General features: G+C 44.2%; 1 protein-coding gene across 5 annotated transcripts in view; it reads left to right on the forward strand.

Moving 5' to 3' along the window:
- Positions 1-20140, forward strand: part of TNC (tenascin C) — a 51559-nt gene that overhangs the window by 11247 nt on the left and 20172 nt on the right. For 2 of the 5 annotated variants that reach the window (XM_087914482.1, XM_026712443.2), the window contains exons 2-12: positions 2669-3241; positions 4928-6427; positions 6743-7006; positions 7688-7803; positions 7888-8044; positions 9032-9301; positions 10296-10481; positions 11948-12037; positions 14690-14953; positions 16897-17169; positions 18963-19235. In XM_087914482.1, the coding sequence (XP_087770608.1) occupies positions 2779-3241; positions 4928-6427; positions 6743-7006; positions 7688-7803; positions 7888-8044; positions 9032-9301; positions 10296-10481; positions 11948-12037; positions 14690-14953; positions 16897-17169; positions 18963-19235 (3856 nt within the window). In that variant the 5' untranslated portion in view covers positions 2669-2778. The remainder of the gene's footprint in view (positions 1-2668; positions 3242-4927; positions 6428-6742; positions 7007-7687; positions 7804-7887; positions 8045-9031; positions 9302-10295; positions 10482-11947; positions 12038-14689; positions 14954-16896; positions 17170-18962; positions 19236-20140) is intronic. The other 3 variants (XM_087914480.1, XM_087914481.1, XM_087914479.1) reach the window with 2 other exon arrangements.

The following is a 20140-nucleotide window of genomic DNA, read 5'->3' on the forward strand; positions in this document are numbered from 1 at the left end:
TCTTCCTCATTGTCCATCTTCTCTTCCTTCCCCTTCCCCTTCTCCTTTTCTTCCTTCTCCTCATTCTATCTCCCTCTTTTCTTCATTGACTATCTTCTTCTCCTTTTCTTTTTCTTCCTTCTCCTCATTGTCTACCTTCTCCTTCTCCTTCCCCTCTTCTTCCTTCTCCTCATTGTCTACCTTCTCCTTCTCCTTCCCCTCTTCTTCCTTCTCCTCATTGTCTACCTTCTCCTTCTCCTTCCCCTCTTCTTCCTTCCCCTCATTGTCTACCTTCTCCTTCTCCTTCCCCTCTTCTTCCTTCTCCTCATTGTCTACCTTCTCCTTCTCCTTCCCCTCTTCTTCCTTCTCCTCATTGTCTACCTTCTCCTTCTCCTTCCTCTCTTCTTCCTTCTCCTCATTGTCTACCTTCTCCTTCTCCTTCCCCTCTTCTTCCTTCTCATTGTCTACCTTCTCCTTCTCCTTCCCCTCTTCTTCCTTCTCCTCATTGTCTGTCTTCCCCTTCTCTTTTCCCTCTTCTTCCTTCTCCTTCTCCTCATTGCCTATCTTCCCCTTCCCTTCTTCTTCCTTCTCCTCATTGTCTGTCTTTCCCTCCTTCTCCTTCTCTTAGAACATTATACAAACCCTGCCTATTTGATTAATTTACTGGTCAGTGTCAAGCAAGGAGCAATCGTGCAACCTGTTTCTCTGTACCCCTCTTATTGATGCTTCCTGACATCCTTTTAATCAAGCCCTGATAACTATTTTAGGACCATCCCGTGACTTGGAGAGGATGGGAGTGGGGGTGGTGGAATCTCCAAGTACTAAGGGACCCCAATCACACTGCTTACTCTCTTCTTTTCAAAACGTATCATATCCAAATCCTGCTAGCTTCACAGTATCACTGGCCTATATCCATCTCGTTTCCCCATTTTCAGCACGGCCAAATATAGACTTTCTATCTCTCATTAGTGGAGAGTTTTTTTTTTTTCCCACTTCTGTTCCATGAGCAACAAACAGCAGACAGGCTCTCTATTGACTCTGCAAAGAAGCCGTGTGAGTTTTATACAGTAGAGCAGCCATTCAATAACAAAGAAGGTTTAATAGATTTAAAAAAAGAAAAAGAAATCTTTTCCAGAAAGGGCTATTCTGAATTAAAGCTGGAGTATTTTTGGCAAAACTCTGAAAGATCCTGGAAATGAACAGCAGCCTTATGTTTAAATTTTGCATTCATGGGTCTGATTTATTTGAGGGAGGAGAGGGAATGAAAGAATTACAAGCTCTGTAAGTATGAAACAGAGGGTCTAACCGTGTTGGCCCAATCCACTATGAAGTCATTGCAAACAAAAAGGGTTGGGAGGGGGGAACGAGCTCCCAACTATGTGTAACTTGGCAGTAGAACTTTCCAAAATCCTAAAGTTTTCGAAGCCATTGATATTTGCCAGCAAGACATATGTCTTCCCTAAAGAAATTGAGTTGGGGTTGGAGACCATGGGAAACTTGCACACCGTGTCATGGTGCTACGAATGCTGATTTGACTCTCCATCTTAAGCCATGGGCAAAGTTAGTAGGGTGAACAAAAGATACTCTTTCAGGTGACAGAGAAGAACTAAGGGTGACATACAGTGGTGGGATTCAAATTTTTCTTACTACCGGTTCTGTGGGCACGGCTTGAAGGGCGTGGCTTGGTGGGCATGGCAGGGGAAGGATACTGTCATGAACTCTTGGAATAACTCTTGGAGTAGTTGCTCTAACCATTCATCTCAGCCCGATGAGACATGTGCTCTCAGCGTGAGAAAATTGAACATTCCTGGGTTGAGAAGATCACAAAGAGAAGCAGTTGAGTTGAAGATCTCCTTCCTTCAATGAGCACCGATTGAAGGACACATTCTGAAAAAGTTCAGCACCCCATGCTGAGTTTTCAAAGAGCAGCCAGCGAGAGCAGGAGGAATAAATTTAAATTAAAAAGTCATCTCTCTCTTACTTTCCAGGAGTCGTTTCCAGTGGCCTATTTCCTCAGCTTGAGTTCCATTTTTAGAACAAGCTCTTTCTTCTTTTACTTCAGGGAGGACCTGCTGTTTTCAATCTACAAGTTTTTATTTAAAATAAGAGCCGTCTGGAGCTCTTGTTTGGGGAAGGTTCCTGGAAATTGCAAGAAGAGAGAGATTATCTGAATGAGGAAGGGGGAAAATATCTGCCAGTAGAGTGTGGAATTTTAACACTCGTTTTCTTTCAGGATTGCCTCTCTCTGTGTGCATCCACACTTTATTTGTGTGTCAAAAAATAAAAACCAATCCATTCTTGTAAAATCACAATAAAAAACTTTATTTGCTGTAGGAACAAACTAGGAACTGTCTCATAAAAGAGGAAATGTTTATTTTACTAGGGCCGATTTCTGTACTGTGCCGAAGCTGGCATGGGAGGCAACTTCCTTCTTCATTTTAGGCTCAGTTTTCAGCTTTTGGACAGCCAATTCATTTATCCGCTATCATGGTCCTGATTTCAGCTGGATGTCCTGGTGATGACTTGACGTATCGCCTTCCTTCTTCCATCTCTTTTCGTTACAGTCCCCGAGCTTCTGTTGTGTTGTGTTGCAAAGTGCTGATCCTTTCCTGCAGGTCATTCCAGTGGTTGTGTGGTATTGATTTCACAGCAAATTAAATGAGTCTATATCTCATGTTAACTCTTGCAGGACGAGAAGCGGAGGCAAGCCCGAACCTCTCTGTTGCAACTGAGTGGAGTCTCTTCTGTGCAACATAAAACAGCCCTTTGTCTACAAAGAGTGCTTCGGAGGAACTGAGGATGGCCCTCTCCACGTGGGTCGTGGCCTCGGTGGCCATCTTTCTCTTCCATCAAGATGCTAGCGGTGGACTCATCAAGAGAATCATTCGGCAGAAGAGGGAAACGGGAATCAATGTGACACTGCCAGAGGATAACCAACCTGTGGTCTTCAACCACGTCTACAACATCAATGTCCCTGTGGGCTCCCTTTGCTCTGTAGACTTGGATTCTCCCAGTGGAGACTCAGACTTCAAAGTCCCGTCCGAGCCAGGCAAACACTATCAGGAGCACACACTGAATGAAGACAATCAGATTGTGTTCACGCACCGCATCAATATCCCACGACGGGCTTGTGGTTGTGCGGCGGCCCCAGATATCAAGGTGCTACTAAGCCGACTTGAAGAATTGGAAGAGCTGGTATCTTCTCTGCAGGAACAGTGTGGCAGTGGGTCAGGGTGCTGTTCCAGTCCTCAAACGGCGAAAGGTAAGTTAGGGGAACCCAGATGCAAGGTGGAATAGAATAAAAGAGAAGCACTACAATTCCCAAACAAAAAAATAAAAGTAGAATTCCCAAACAAAGAAATAGAAGAACTAGAATTCCCAAACAAAAACTGGAAGAACTAGAATTCCCAAACAAAAAAAATAAAAGAACTAGAATTCCCAAAGAAACAGAACTACTAGAATTCCCAAACAAAAACTGGAAGAATTAGAATTCCCAAACAAAGAAACAGAAGAACTAGAATTCCCAAACAAAAACTGGAAGAACTAGAATTCCCAAACAAAGAAATAGAAGAACTAGAATTCCCAAATATTTCTGCTTTGAACTTTTGTGGTAGACCACATTTTGTTCATTTCCCGTTTATATTTAAATCCCCTCCCTTCATTACTTTCAATGATGAGAAATAAATCAATAAATTTAAAAGGTATCAATAATTTTGCTTCTTGAAGGTATTCAAAACTAGGTTGCTGTGCACATACACACCCACATGTGTTTGTGTGTGTGTGTGTGTGTTCACTGCTAGATATATAGCAACAAAAGGCACCGAGGCAATCATTCTGAACTATATTATCCAAATGTAAGTGCATACAATAAAATAAATATGTTGTTTAGCTTATAACCTGAGAACTACACTTGATTATTAAAGTTTTAGAAGGGCAAACCCAACTACTACAGTGATGTGATAGAGAGAGGCATGGTGAACTTCTAAAAAGGTTAGAACAGAAGTAAAATAAATTAAATATGCTTATTACTCGATATTCTGTATTACCTATTTCTTCCCCCAAGTTCCCCAGTAAGAATTCTCAGCAGGGGAGTTTTTCCTCTTCTTTCGTATCATTATGTTCAGCTCCGCATTTCTTACCGAGATGCCAAAAGGTTTCCTTGATTTCTTGACCAAGAACCACAGAGATCTTATAGGCTATATGTGGCCTGTTGACCAATCATCTCTTATAGGTTGCCTTGTTCATCAAGGATTTGATTGTCCCCATAAGGCAAAAGACTTTTTTTTTTAAAGGCAAGGCAGGTCTAGAACACATCATTTCAGGACCCTGGACAGCACTACAGGTATTGGCTTGGGGGTTCCTGATTGGCATTCAGAACCATGTCCCAAGGGTGCTTTTTTCAGGAGGCAACTGGGCTTTCTTGTTTTCTTTTCTTTCTTTGAACATGTTTCATTTCTCATTCAAGAAGCTTCTTCAGCTCCGACAGGATAGTGGGGAATGGAAGGATTTATATTCCTTGCAGGCAGCTGGTCATTTGCATCCTTTTAGAGGGTTGTCGAAGCACCAGCTCAAGGTTTACTCAGCCTTCCATCCTCCTGAGATCAGTAAAATGAGGATCCAGACTGTTGGGGGGGGGCAATATGCTGGCTCTGTCCTTCCTTCCTTCCTTCCTTCCTTCCTTCCTTCCTTCCTTCCTTCCTTCCTTTCCTTCCTTCCTTCCTCTCTCCTTCCCTCCCTCCCTTTCTTCCTTCCTTGTCATGGTGGCACAGTAGTTGCCAGTAGTTCAATTCTCACTAGCTCAAGGTTGACTCAGCCTTCCATCCTTCCCAGGTCAGTAAAATGAGGACCCAGATTGTTGGGGCAATAGGCTGACTCTGTAAACCAGAGAGGGCTGCAAAGCACTGTGATGAAGCGGTACATAAGTCAAAGTGCCATTTTATTTGGACAGGTACCATTGATGCTACTCCCTACTGCAGCGGACGAGGAAACTACAGCAATGATATTTGTGGTTGCATCTGCGAACAGGGATGGAAAGGACCAAATTGCTCTGAACCAGAATGCCCACAGAACTGCAACGAGAGAGGCCAGTGCATCAATGGCCAGTGTATTTGTGATTATGGTTACACCGGCTATGATTGTGGAGAGCTGGCCTGTCCTGGGGACTGCAACGATCAAGGCAAATGTGTGGATGGGAAATGTGTGTGCTTCGATGGTTACGCTGGGGATGACTGCAGCTTTGAGGTCTGCTTGGTGCCCTGCAGTGAGTATGGCAATTGTGTGAATGGACAATGCATCTGCATGGAAGGTTTCACTGGAGTGGACTGCAGCAAGTCCCTTTGCCTTAACAACTGCAATAATCGGGGGCGCTGTGTGGAAGAGGAGTGTGTGTGTGATGAAGGATACACAGGTGAGGACTGCAGTGAGCTCATTTGCCCCAACGATTGCTATGACCGGGGTCGTTGCATCAACGGCACCTGCTACTGTGAAACTGGATTCACTGGTGAGGACTGTGGAGACCTGGCCTGTCCAAATGATTGTCATCACAATGGTCGCTGTGAGAATGGGGTGTGCGTGTGCGATGAAGGCTTCTTGGGGCCAGACTGTGGGGAGGTGAGGTGTCTCAATGACTGCCACAACCAGGGCCAGTGTGTGAATGGCCAGTGTGTGTGTGATGAAGCCTTCATGGGGGAGGATTGTCGTGAACTAAGATGCCCCAAGGATTGCAACAACCATGGCCAGTGTGTTGGTGGGAAATGTCAGTGTGATGAGGATTACATGGGGGAGGATTGTGGGGATCTGAGATGCCTTCATGACTGCCACAATCGCGGCCAGTGCATCAAAGGGCAGTGTGTATGCGATGAAGGCTTTGTGGGGGAGGACTGCAGCCAGCGCAGGTGTCCCAACGATTGCCACAAGCGAGGGAAATGTGTGGATGGCCAGTGTGTATGTGAAGAAGCTTTCACTGGGCTTGATTGCAATGAACTGCGGTGCCCCAATGACTGCAATGACCACGGACGCTGCGTTGATGGGCAATGCATATGTGATGAAGGGTACACTGCTGAAGACTGCTCAGAACTGACCTGTCCCCAGGACTGCAACCGTCGTGGACGTTGTGTCAATGGTGTCTGTGAATGCAACGAAGGCTTCCTTGGGGAGGACTGTGGGGAGCTAGCTTGCATCAACAACTGCAACAACCAAGGCCATTGTCTGAATGGACAGTGTGTCTGTAATGAGGGCTTCACCAGTGTAGACTGTGGCCAACGGAAATGCCTTGATGACTGCAACAACAGAGGACAGTGCATTGATGGCGTGTGTCTATGTGATGAAGGATATGAAGGCCCTGCTTGTGCTGGACAGTCCTGCCCCAACAACTGCAATGATCTTGGTCGTTGTGTAGCCGGGCGATGTGTCTGTGAAGAAGGCTTCATAGGTGCTGACTGTTCAGATGGTAAGTTCTACCAAATCACAGAAAGGACACATGGAGAATCTAGAGGCGAATCCCTTGGGCAGTTCCTATAATCTTCATCCAACACATTCATACCATCTTGAGAATAATGGCACTCATAGACAAATACATCACCTTGGGGATAAGAGGGCTGATAACTCTACATTTATAGCTCCAATTGGTAGATTCCAAAATATTTTCCTGGGTCTGTAGGTCAGTCTTTCATAAGTTGGGTTTTGGTTCTACAAAGACAAGTTCCTTTGCTTCTTGGACTTCTTGGATGACTTTTTCTTCTTCTTCTTTAAATCTTCATGACAGTATCTCCTCCAAAGAATTTGATGGTGACCGAAGTGACAGATAAAACCATTAACTTGGAATGGGCAAATGAAAATGTTGTCAATGAATATCTCATCAGCTACATTCCGACCAGCATTGATGGCTTAGAATTTCAGTTCCGGGTACCTGGAAACAAAACATCAGCCACCATCCGGGAGCTGGAACCTGGTGTGGAATATTTCATCCGTGTTTTTGCCATCCTAAGGAACAAAAAAAGCATCCCAATTAATGCCCGAATTGCTACTTGTAAGTACTTTAAAGGCCAAGTGAGTAATCTATGCTGTTAAATTAGGTATAATTATGGAAAACCATGCTACATTAGTTAGCCTGTGAGTTTTGTGTTGATTGAAGTAACTGGTGATAGAAGACATTGAGCAGCTCAAAAATTGACATCCAACACAAGCTAGGCTTAAACTATCTCCAGATTTGGGGAGTGGTTCATAATGTCATCTTCACCCTATTTAATGTAACCATGATTTACAAAATGACCACAATTATAACAGAATAACAGAATTGGAAGAGACTTGGAGGTCTTCTAGTCAAACACCCTGCTCAAGCAGTTGACCTCATACCGTTTCAGATAAATGGTTGTCCACTCTCTTCTTAAAGACTTCCAAGTGCTTCTGAAGGCAAGACGTTTCACGGGTTAATTGTTTTCACTGTCAGAAAATTCCTCCTCGGTTCTAGGTTGCTTCTCTCCTTGATCAGGTTCCATCCATTGCTTCTTGTTCTACCTTCTGGTACTTTGGAGAATACGCTGAACCCCACTTCTTTGTGGTAGCTCCTCAAATATTGGAAGACTGCTCTCGTGTCATCCCCACTCCTTCTTTTCATTAAATTAGACATACGAAAGGGTGAAGATATTTAAAAAAAATCATTTGGATCATTGCGGAAATAGTCACCTTTCCTTCTGCTTCTGGTTTTCAGACTTGCCTGCCCCCGATGGCTTGAAGTTCAAATCTGTTAAAGAGACTTCCGTGGAGGTTGAATGGGATGCCTTTAATTTCCCTTTCCATGGGTGGGAGATTATCTTTAGAAGCATGGTAAGAAGGATTCTGCCTTGGGATATCCCGCTTTCCTTTTCTGGCTACCTTCCTATTTTCTCATTTCGATGCTTTGCGTTGCAGAAAGAGGAAGAGAATGGGGCCATTCGAAGCAGCCTGAAGAGCCCTCAAACAACCTACCTACAACAAGGTCTTGCCCCAGGACAACAGTACAATGTATCTCTGGTTGTCGTGAAGAATCAGACCAGAGGACCTGCTGTGTCGAGAATCGTGACCACAAGTAAGTAGCTGTTGTGGTCAGCAGTGTGTTTTGAAAAAAAATTTCCTACTGGTTCGGAGGTTGCTTCGCACGCGCCATGAGCAGTGATCAAACTCCGCCCTCTGAATCGAGGCTTGTGAGCTGTGCAGGCGCGCCTGTCGTGCACACATGCCAAACGTGTGAATGGCATGTGTGCAGGGCTCAGGGACAGCCCTTTCCTGGTGAGCTGTGCTGTTTTGTTAGCTCAGCTGAGGTACGGCAATCCACTCGGCTTTGTGAATCAGCTGAGCTAATAAACAGCAGAATGTAAGAGAGGTGAGAGGTAAGTGCAGGGGCAGGTGGGTGAGGCCAGTCAAAATTTTCTCTGCTGGTCAGCCAAGACCAGTCAGAACCAGCTGAATAACACCACTGATTGTGGAACGTCAACTAAGGTAGTGAGAGAAAGCCCATAGCTTCTGTTGTGGTTCACCGGCAGCTTGTGCAGACGGCAGCAGAATTGGACAATGGGGTAAGAACAGGGACCAGTCCGGGAGTCTGGGGAGAACTCAGACAAAGGTCCTGGATTTGATACAGAGGCCAGGACCATCTGAGAGTTGTGTGCTGATTCTGGAGCCTCCAGAATCTGGCAGCAGCGAGGAAGAGGAACAAGGGGATCTTGTTCCCAGCGTGCATGTGCACAGAGCTGTTAGAAGGCAAGAGCAGCTGAAACAAAAGGGGTGATTCAGGAGTAGGGCTTGTGGGTAATTGCCCCTCCCATAAGGTATAAAGGAAGTGCAAAGGTAGAGAAACCTTTGCAGGAAGCAAAGTCATGAGTTGAAGAGTTTGGGAACTCCTGATATAAAGGAAAATTTACTCCAGGTGAAAATTCATGGATTTTCTTTCAACGAAATCTTGTTCCACTGCACAACCCTTTTCCAATTCTTTTTTTTTTTTTAATAATGGGATTGTTCTGTATTCGGGTTCGTCATATCTTTGCCTTGCCTTGTTTTTGTTTTTTTTCCTCCCAAGAACTGGATGCCCCCAGCCAGATTGAAGCAAAGGATGTTACCGACACTACCGCCCTCATAACATGGTTCAGGCCCTTAGCTGAGATAGACGGACTTGAGTTGACTTATGGGCCCAAGGATACCCCAGGAGACCGCACTTCCATTGACCTCTCCGAAGACGAAAGCCAGTATTCCATTGGAAATCTCAAGCCACACACGGAATATGAGGTGATCCTCGTGTCTCGGCGTGGACTCATGGCGAGTGACCCCATCACTGAAAATTTTGTCACAGGTATGAACTGGGTTGGGTTGGGGGGGTGGTTGGCTTTGTTTTTTAGTATCTTTCTAATGTGCACCAAGACAAATTCCTTGTACGTCCAATCACACTTGGCCAATAAAGAATTCTATTCTATTCTATTCTATTCTATTCCAATTTCTATTCTATTCTATTCTATTCTATTCTATTCTATTCATGTGTTCCCTAGCTTTCAGACTTTGAAGAACCATCTTGGCGATTTATGAAGCTGACTATTAAAAATCTGGAAACCTGACCCATTGAGCTCAGAGCTAAAGAAGCTTCTTGGATAAGAAGCGAAACATCTTCAAAGAAAAACCAGAAAGTCCAGTTGCCTCTTGAAGAAGCACCTTTGGGACAACCATGACCTGGATAACTAAGAATCTCCATAGACATTTTCTGACACATTGAGATTCATTCTAAGTCATGTCTCCCCTGGCCCTTCTCTTCGCTAGACTAGCCACGCTGAGTACTTGCAATTGTTCATTGTATCTTTCAGCCTCTAATTCCCTCATCCTCCTGGTTGCTCTTCTATGCACTCTTTCTAGAGTCCCAACATCTTTTTACAGTGTGGTGACCAAAACTGGATGCAGTATTCTAGGTGTCTTACTAAGGCTTTATAGAGTGGCATTAGTATCTCACATGATCTTCATTGAATCCCTCTGTTAATGTAATTTAGGATTGCATTGGCTTTTTTAGCTGCTGCTGCACACTGCTGGCTCATATTTGGTTGGTTATCCCCTAAGACTCCAAGATCCCTCTCACATCCAGATAATGTTCAGAAGAAGCTGAGGCAGAGTGCTCTCTGATCCATTGAATTATAAGAAGCATAATCAGACTTGCAAGATTCTGTCATCCTAGCCAACTTCAAGAAAAGTAACTTTAACTTTCCTGTGGAGTTTATTTCATGGTTTGGGGCTGACACATACTCATCTGTGTTCCTGATGTTTAACGGAGAATGTTAGATTTCCTTCTCTCTCTTTCTTCCCAGATCTGGATGCTCCCCAAAATCTGAGGCACGTTTCTCAGACGGACCGCACTATCACGCTGGAGTGGGAAAACAGTCGAGCCATGCCAGATGTCTACAGGATCAAATACGCCCCTCTCTCTGGTGGAGACCACGCTGAGGTCACGGTGCCCCGAAGCAATCAGGCCACCTCCAAAGTTACACTCTCTGGTAGGACTTCAGGATGTCCCTGAGGCTATCGCTCAATAGATGTCAACCTAAATTCATTCATGATTTAGAGCTGTGGTCACCCACTGGTGGCCTGTGGACCACTGGTGGTTTGCGAGAAATGTTTGTTGGTCCACAGAAAAAATTATTTGCATTTTTTATATTGCACTAAATTGTCCTCAAACTACACATACCATGGTCATTAGGCAGATCATATTAGTGGTCTGCAGGATTTAAAATTCTGAATCTAGTGGTCCCTGAGGTCCGAAAGGTTGGTGACCTCTGATTTTGAAGGCAGGCAATTTCATCACACGGTAGAATGTTCCTTGACCAACCGGTCCACACAACGAGATCAAAAGGAATGTATCCCTTTCTTTTGGCGACAAGCATTCATTGACCATCTACAGGTGGTCCTCAATTTATGACAGTTCATTTATTTGACCTTTCAAAATTACAATGGCATTAAAAAAGGGGGACTTATGGCCATTTTTCCTGCTAATGACCGTTGCAGTCTTCCCAAGGTCACCTGATCAAAATTCAGACGCTTGGCAACTGACTCATATTTGTGACGATTGCAGTATCCTAAGGTTACAGGATCAAGTCAATAGGGAAGCCAGGTTCACTTAATGACCGTGTGATGAATATTCTGTCTTATGAAAGACAGATAGAATAACTCCACAAATTCTTCCATACAAAGTTTCTTTTATTGGATTATATTAGGTATCCTCAAGGGGACTCACAGTTATGTCGAGATGCATCTGACATCCAATTCTTTGCATAGTTGAAATCGAAGTGTAAATGATATTAATCTTTCTATCCCAAAGTCGCAGAGGCAGAGGGTAGAGCTGCCACCATGAGGCTGTGTTCAGGCAAGAGTGAGGGAGCCTCCCCCAACCCAACAAGGGTCAATTTAGTGATCAATCAGGATTACAGATATGGCCACATGACATGGACTACATTTCCCAGGATTCCTTAACTACATTTACCATGATGCATTCCCTTAAGGGGACAGCTCACAACTCCTAACTATCCCAAATCCCATTAACTCTAAACTGTCTGGACAGCACAATGAACAACAGCTGCAGTGATCTTAGCGACTAGGGCACCACAGATTGTCAAATGTGGCAAAATTCACTTAGAAAATGTTTCCCTTAGCAACGAAAAATGTCGAGCTCAATTGCGATCATAAGTAGAGGATAACCTGTGTAATATAGGGTCTTCTCCATTTTGGGGGAATGATTTCCCAAGTCTATATTCATTTATTGGATTCTTTTTGTTCCTTTTGATTGTTTTAAATGTGGTTTCTATATTCTGTAAGCCACCTCGAGTCGCCATGGGCGGCAATATAAATTCAATAAACATAAATAATGACATTTTTGCTACTGGAACTCGCTTAATTGATAATACTTTGGGGAAGGAAAAAAAACTGTTTATTAGAAGCAATATAAATAATTACCTATTCTTTTAAGGCCTGAGACCGGGAACAGAATACGGCATTGGAGTAACTTCAGTGAAAGAGGACAAAGAAAGTTTTCCTTCCACCATCAATGCTGGAACCGGTAAGAAATATTCATTTATTAGGTGGAGGAGAAGAAAGAAAACTTCTATGAAGGATCTGGAGGCTTAGGACAATTTATTGAACCCTAGTTTAGCAAGATAAAGTAGACTTTGCCTGGACTACTGTAACCAGCTTTAGGCACCAAAAGGAATATTGGACTGTGATACTGGGTCAAAAACTGGTTAAAAGGATGGCTTGGGGTGATGTCATTAAGCACGGCACTGATGGTGTTACCTAGTTGGGTATTGAATTGTCTGCAAGAAAACTTACCAAGCTCAGAGTACACCAAGGACCCACATTCCTCCTGCTGCTGCTGTTCCTCCACCTTCTCTTCCTCCTCCTCCTCTTCTCCTCCTCTTCCTCCTCCCCCCAAACCCAATTCCCTTCTAGCACTCATGATGTTACCTAGTTGGGTCATGAAACATCTGCAAGAAAACCACGAAGCTCGGAGAACACCAAGGACCTCTCAGTTCAACCCTGAGCTACAAATATTATTTTGTTTGATAGCACAGCTTTCTTTTCCTTAGCCAGCCCAGGTATAAATTCTAAAAACCTGGACAAGAGATCTCTAAGCTTCAACTTCCCAGTACTCCCATTAATAAGCTGGAGAACTTGTTCTCCAGATTTTCAATTCAAGAGTAGCTCTTTGTAGTTTTATCTGCCGCATAGAATGGGAAATATTGATGGCTGATACTCATTCCCAAGGGGACACGGTGGCTCAGTGGCTAAGACGCTGAGCTTGTCGGTCAGAAAGGTCATCAGTTCAGCGGTTCGAATCCCTAGCACTGCATAACAGAGGGAGCTCCGTTACTTGTCCCAGCTTCTGCCAACCTAGTAGTTTGAAAGCATTTTAAAAAATGCAAGTAGAAAAATAGGGACCCCTTTGGCAGGAAGGGAACGGCATTCCATGTGCCTTCGAAGGCATTTAGTCATGCTGGCCTCATGACCACGGAGACGTCTTCCGACAGCGCTGGCTCTTTGGCTTTGTAAAGGAGATGAGCACCACCTCCTAGAGCCAGAAACACCTAGCATGTATGTGCGAGGGGAACCTTTACTTTACTCATCCACAGCTCTAAGCAAGAAAGGTAGCATGCACCATGGAGTTCTTTCAGGAAGGCCTGAAGATAATTAAATGCACATTTATCCTCTTTCTCTGTTCTGCTTAACGTCTGTTCTCAAGATTTGGCAGAAGCAGCAAAAACCATTTTTAATCCACAGCTGCGTGGGCAAATGAATGATATTTCCATGCTTTTCATTAAGGTTACCCAAACCCTCCTCCTCCCATTTTTTCCCCCTACTTTGACATAATTCACAAAACTGGCCCAGAAGCTCCCATTAAGCCCTAAAGAGGCTTTTTTCTAATTGGTCAAAAAATAATTATAGGGGGAAATGCATTGGATGCCTCAAAAAAGTGAGCCAAACCACCAAAAATTGGTGAAAAGACAGAAAGAAAGAGATGGATCTTAGTAGAGTTGTGTTCCCGAGCCAGAGTTAAGCCTGAACATGCAGTTTAGACCAAAAATAAAGGCTTAAATCAGCTTTTTTTCCCCCTTAATTCAGAGTAGGAAAGGGAAAAGAGACAACTGGGACATGAACATGTCCTTCCCACATAAAGGCAGCTTCTAAGAGTCATTTGGACGGAGCTAAATGTCACTGGTCCAGTTGTGGCTAACCATGGAGTGTCCAAGAGCCATTTTGAGCTCATGGACTTTCATTTCCTCACCACTGTCTCTTGCGTAAGAGAACATGTTCCATATGGTGCACATAATGGGGGAACTCGCCGTGCGTTTCCTGATGGATTTATTTTCCTGGGCAGCCTCTGTCCGTCTCAACTGTTCCATGTGTCCAACTCTTGGAGTTTTTATAGGCCAGTGTTCTCTAGGCCAGGGGTCACCAACCTTTTGGACCTCAGAGACCACCAAACTCATAATTTTAAATCCTGCGGACCACTACTACAAATCCAGCACACGGCTTGCTGAAGCGCCTGGACTCCCGCTGACGGGATGGGGTCCTTCAGGCACTTAGCTTGGCTGCCTGTTTCTGCAACCTTAAATACTCAAAAAGTCACGTGGACCCATTTCCCACGGAAAACAAAAACACCGGGATCTCTCATCTCTCTTTCCCTCCCTCCCTCTCTTTCTCCCTCTCTCTCCCCAGGGGTGGGCAGGAGGGGAAAGGAACTTCTGAACTGGTGCTTGGTGGGGAGAATCTGATATCCAGAGGCCAACGAGCCATGTTCAGAAGACCAGATGGCTGGCAGGGAGGTGGGGCAACAGGGGTGATACCGGTGGCAGATGGACTCCTATGCATGGGAGATCGTGGCATCGGAACCCTTCCTGGGTGTTTCCTGGCCTGTGAGGGGGTGAGGGTGACCACTGCTTTAAAATACTGTGAAGTGGTGTATGCATCTAAATGCTATTGCTATTACTATTATAACTTCACACGGTCACTAAACTAATTTTGGGTGAGTTGAGGATTGCCTGTTTATTCAATAATTTAGGTCAGCGACACAGTTCGAAGGCGTCTCGATTCTTCTTCGATCAGCCATTCTCAGTATCCAACTCTTGCACCCATGATTATAAAGAAGACTATAGGCTATATATTCCATTTCAGGAACCTAATAGTAAAATAAAACACTTTCTTCTCAACGCAGATCTAGATAGTCCCAAGGACCTGGAGGTCATTGACCCTACTGAAACTGCTTTTACTTTACGTTGGAAGAGACCTCTGGCCAAAATTGACCGTTACCGCCTTACTTACAACACCTCTCTGGGGAAGAAGAATGAAATTGAGATTCCACCTGATAGCACATCCTATATCCTAAGGTCACTAGATTCTGGGACGGAATACACGATCATCCTCGTGGCTGAAAAAGGCAGGCTCAAGAGTAAGCCTTCAACTGTCACTGGTTCTACAGGTAGGTGAGATTCTTGGTCCTCACTTATGTCCACTGGTAGATCTGTTAATCACCTACTTTCCTCTGGTGCCACTGTGAGGAAGTTGGTCTTCTCTAGATGCATTGAGAAGTAGGAGATGCCTTCTCAAGTTTGATCTGTGGAGATTCTCAATCATCCAGGTCATGGTTGTCCCAAAGGTGCTTTCCCAAAGGTAGTAAGTAGACTTTCTTTTGGTTCTTCTCAATTCTGGTTCCTCAACTTTGACGTCCTCCAGATGGGTAAGCATCTATCTTCCAAATTTCTCCTTGCAAAGAATTCCAGCAACTGAAATTCCAAACATCTGGCTGGGAAAACCCTATTGAAAAAGATTAACGGTTCCACTGGTTAATTGTCCTCCCTATTGGGAAGTTTCTTCTCAATTCCAGGTTGCTTCTCTCCTTGATCAGATTCCATCCAGTCTTTCTTGTCTGAGTTCTACAAAGCACCAAGAAGGAAATGTTTGTTTTAATGACTTTCCCAGACCCAAATCCAAAACTGTATATTCCATTAAAAAAAAAAAAACAGATGAAAGAAAGATTTGGATGCATGCACGAGGTTTATAGCCAAGGGGAAGGGTTTGGAAGAGAAAACGTGCAAGCCTTTATAACCACACACCTAGAGTGTTGTCAGAGGGGCATGCGTGTCCCCTTATTTTCCATCGCCTTTTCACCCCAGATGCATCCTTTTTAGGTGAAGAACATCCAGACTAATTTTTCTTAATGGGCATAGACTTTTTAAAAGCTTGCTTGCTTTCCAGATGGAAAAGCAGAAGAGAGATGTGTCAAAAATCATTCTAATTTTTACAGAAGGATCCATTTCTGCAAACTTTGAAGGCCAACAAGAACTGACTTCTCTTTCCTTTTCATGATCTAGCTAAATCTCATCTCAATCTACTTTCTCTTTTCTTCTTCTTCTTCTTCTTCTTCTTCTTCTTCTTCTTCTTCTTCTTCTTCTTCTTCTTCTTCTTCTTCTTCTTCTTCTTCTTCTTCTTCCTCTTCTTCTTCTTCTTCTTCTTCTTCTCCTCCTCCTCTTCCTCCTCCTCCTCCTCCTCCTCCTCCTCCTCTTTCTCTTCCTCCTCCCTCTTCTTCCTCCTCCCTTTCCCTCTTCCCTCTTCCTTCTTTCCTTTTCTTCTTCCTCTTCTTCCCCTTCCTCTTTCCCTTCCTCCTCTTTCTCTTCCTCCTCCCTCTTCTTCCTCCTCCCCCTCCCTCTTCCCTCTTTCTTCTTCTTCCCCTCCCCCTTCCTCCTCCTCCTCCTACCTCTATCCCAGACAGCCTATCCTGGGTGTCCTGGAGTAACCTACTGCTCAGTCCAGATCCTGTCCTGGATTAAACCAAGACGTCTTTGCTCATCTATCTGGCTTCTCTACATAAGGCGGGAAGAGCTCATTCCTTCCTTAGACTTAAAATAAAACCATTTTCTGGCTAGATCTGCGCAGTCATCAATTAAGCAGATGGGGAACGGGGAAAAAAATGTTGGTCATACTTCCGAGAAACATCCCAAGGGTAACATGAATAGTAGAGCTTTGTCCATCCCTCCTTGGCGTAGCCTCATTATTACAATTCCATAACCCTTTGGAACGAGCCAGCCTGGCATAGTTAAACAGCTGCCCCAAAGCAGCAAGGAAACCAAAGCAGAAGTGAAACCCCAAAAGATCTCATGAAGTGCTTGTAAAAATGAACTTTGGCAGAAGCCCGGTCTCCCAATTGCTTGACTGATGCCGTAACTTAATATCAGGTGTATATTCACCTTCTCGTCCACGTTGCCAAGAAACCTGATACCGGGTGCTCTATTGGACTCGGGCTTTTGCTTCTTGAGAGAGACAGGTTTATAAATAGGTAACCAGTGACAAGCCGAAAGGGTCAATCCTTGGTTACTTTGGATCCGTAGAGTTGACCATCCAGCTGACCTCTTTGTCCTTCTTTAGAAGAAGAACCTGAGCTGGGCAATTTATCAGTTGCAAAAGTCTACTGGGATGGATTCTACCTCACCTGGACAGCAGCTGATGGTGCCTATGAGACTTTTGTCATACAGGTGCGGGAGTCCAACCAACCGGAAGATACACAAACTCTCACCCTTCCGGGGACACAACGGTCGATAAATCTCTCCGGACTCTTGCCGAATACTCTTTACACAATCACCATCTATGGAATAACTCAGGGCTACCAAACAAAACCCATCTTTGTTGAATCTACCACAGGTATTCTTTCCGCTTTTCTTCTCCTGGTTCACGTTCTCGCCTTGCTTTCTTCGTCGCTTTTTCCCCTCACAAGAAAAACTCACATCCATGTTCAATCCTGCACCAGAATTTCCTCTGGCCCCCTACTTTAAATAACCAGCAAATTTCTCAACATTTGAAGGTTGCATTTCATGGCAATTTTTTTTTTTTTTTTTGCATCTAGCCAAAGCTTGATGGGTGGGGCAAGGGCAGAGAAAAGATATTAACTCATGTACAATTTGCTCCCTGGAAGAGGAGGAAATGGAAAAGAAATAAAAGGGAAACACTTTTTCTATGCTAAATTATTTTCATTTGAATTTTCTGTGGAGGAAAAATAACGTCTTCTAACCTGAAAGTTCTCCTCCTGAGTCCACAAAAACTGAGGTCAAAAACATTCTCCTTTTCATTTGTTCAATTAGTTTTATTTAGAGCCAGTTTCCACACCAACCTATATGCTTTTTGCTTGGTTCTATCTATCCTCCCTACAAACTTTGAGCAATGCAAAGTTTCAATAGCCTGAAAGATGGTAAGCCAGCTTGATCGTTCAGCTTCGTCGCTGAATGGGGCGTTGAATTTAATCCCTCTGCGTCATGCTGCCTTTCTCTGATTTATTCTTTCAGAATTGGTATTAGAAAAGTAAAAAAAAAAAAAAAGTTTGCCATTGAGATGTTCTTGAATATCACTTCCTTTTGCTTCCTAAACTTTTGAAGGTGCTAGCCGGGGCTTAAAGCTTCAACCCTGCTCGTCCTGCAATTAATCGATTTGGGGTTCCGCTTTCCACCCTGTTTCTTTCGTTATTCGCTCCCAAGACTCTCTTGCCTCATCTAACACGCAGCACTAATCCTGGGATAGAGATAGAAAGATTGAACAGTCTGCACAAAACCACGTCAGTTGCAAAACACGTCAAGAAGCCACCCTCGTTCCGTCCTTCCCTCCTGTGATTTTTGCATTCGTTGTCTGCTTTCTTTCCACTTTCTGGGAGACAAGAAGGAAATTGTGCTTCTGCTGCAAAGATGGAAGCACATTTTCCTTCTGTCTTCTTGGAGGAAACCGAAAACCTCTCCTCTTATAAACTGTTGCTTTGTCTCAGCCTGCATTGAGCCCTGGTGGCGCAGTGATTAACTGTAGTATTGCAGGTCAACTCAGCCCACAGTTTTGATCTTAATGAGGCTCAAGGTTGACTCAGCCTTCTGTCCTTCGGAGGTCGGTAAAATGAGGACCCAGATTGTTGGGGGCAATATCTCCTTAAACTGCTTAGACAGGTCTGTAAAGCACTGTGAAGTGGTATAGAACCCCAGGTGCTATTGCTATAGCCATTGCTATTCCTTCCTTCCTTCCTTCCTTCCTTCCTTCCTTCCTTCCTTCCTTCCTTCCTTCCTTCCTTCCTTCCTTCCTTCCTTCCTTCCTTGTGTAAGTCTAAGTGCTACTGCTATTGATATTCTGCATGAACATCCATCTATGCTGGCATTTCTCTCTTGGACGCCCCTTGAAAACACAAGTTGCAACATCCCACCCCGCCGCTTCTTGAAACTTGGAACGATCCAACTTTTCTTGCTTTCCAACCCCAAGAAAGGAGATGGGCTACTTCAGCTCTTTTCCTTCCTAACATGCAATTTAAGCTTGGCATGCTCAGCTTTGGAGGGAGGTTCTTGGCTTTGATGCTTGCTCAAAGACCTCTTCCACCACGCAAAGCAGGGACATCACCATTAAGCAAACCTTCGGCAGGTATCAAGTGCTCCTTAAAAATGACCCCAAATGTTGTTTATTTTCCTCAGGGGCCAAACCCGAAGTTGGAAACCTGACCATTTGGGGCGTGACCCCGGAAAGCTTCAACCTCTCGTGGACGACCTCCCGAGGAAACTTTGAACTCTTTACCCTTGAAATCATTGATTCCAACAGGTTGCTGGAACCCATGGAATACAACATTTCAGGCAGTTTAAGGACTGCCCATATCTCAGGGCTGCCCCCTCAAACCAGTTTCATTATCTACCTCTATGGAGTCACTCGTGGCATCCGCACCCAGGCATTAAGAACAACTGCCGTAACAGGTACATTATGGTCCTCCCAAAATTAACCAGCTGTTTCTTAATTTTCAACCTTCTTTTGCAGCCTCACCACTCCACGATTCCATTTTCTCTTTGATCTAGCCCCTTGCTTTCTGGTCTAGATCCCAGGGTTCCTAGCGTGGATTTTTCATGTAGACTTGGAGGGGGGGGGGGGAAGTAACTTTTTTTTTTGTTCCAGCTTAAGCTTTGGAAAAATGAGAAAGCATAAATTCGTAAGATGCGCCTGTGGATTTTTATGGTCACAGAATAAGCCAGTTCGCCTCCAGAAATTCTATTCTTAGTTTGCAATTAGATGTATCTGCAAGTTACCCACTAATAGTTGGGTTTGACAGAGGTGGTCAGCGTGGTGCTGGACTTTCTCATTTTGAGCTAAGTGGAAGGGCTTGCATGATAAAATATTACCCTCCGTGCAAAATGCAGATCCATCCATTCACATGGACATCTAACGTGTTAGTGGAACGATGGAGATGACTTTTTTCCCCTATCCAAATATTTTTCTATGTGTAATAAGCGCAATGAGTACACTTAAGAGACATTTAATGAATCTCTGCTCCTGGTCACTCTCATTATTTAAATTTATACTGTTCTTTCCCCCAGAAACTCAAAGCTTTTCTCTGTTTGTTTGTTTTTCCCCCATAAACAGAGATGGTATTCAGCTGGTTCAGACCGGTGCTGGCGTACCGGTAGTGGAAATTTTGAGTAGTTCGGAGAACTGGCAAATACCACCTCTGGCTGGCCCTGCTATTACCTCTCCTATATTCCCTTGTTTTTTAGTTCGGCTGATTTGATTGCCGTGCCTCAGCTGAGCTAAAAAAAAACAGCTCACCTCACTAGTGCGGACACAGAGGGTGGTTTTTGAGTGCTGCATGCGCAAAGCCCCCTCTCAT

This window comes from Pseudonaja textilis, chromosome 17 (genome assembly GCF_049901715.1).
Source record: "Pseudonaja textilis isolate UNSWEBS1 chromosome 17, rPseTex1.2, whole genome shotgun sequence".
In the NCBI taxonomy this organism is placed as follows: domain Eukaryota; kingdom Metazoa; phylum Chordata; class Lepidosauria; order Squamata; family Elapidae; genus Pseudonaja; species Pseudonaja textilis.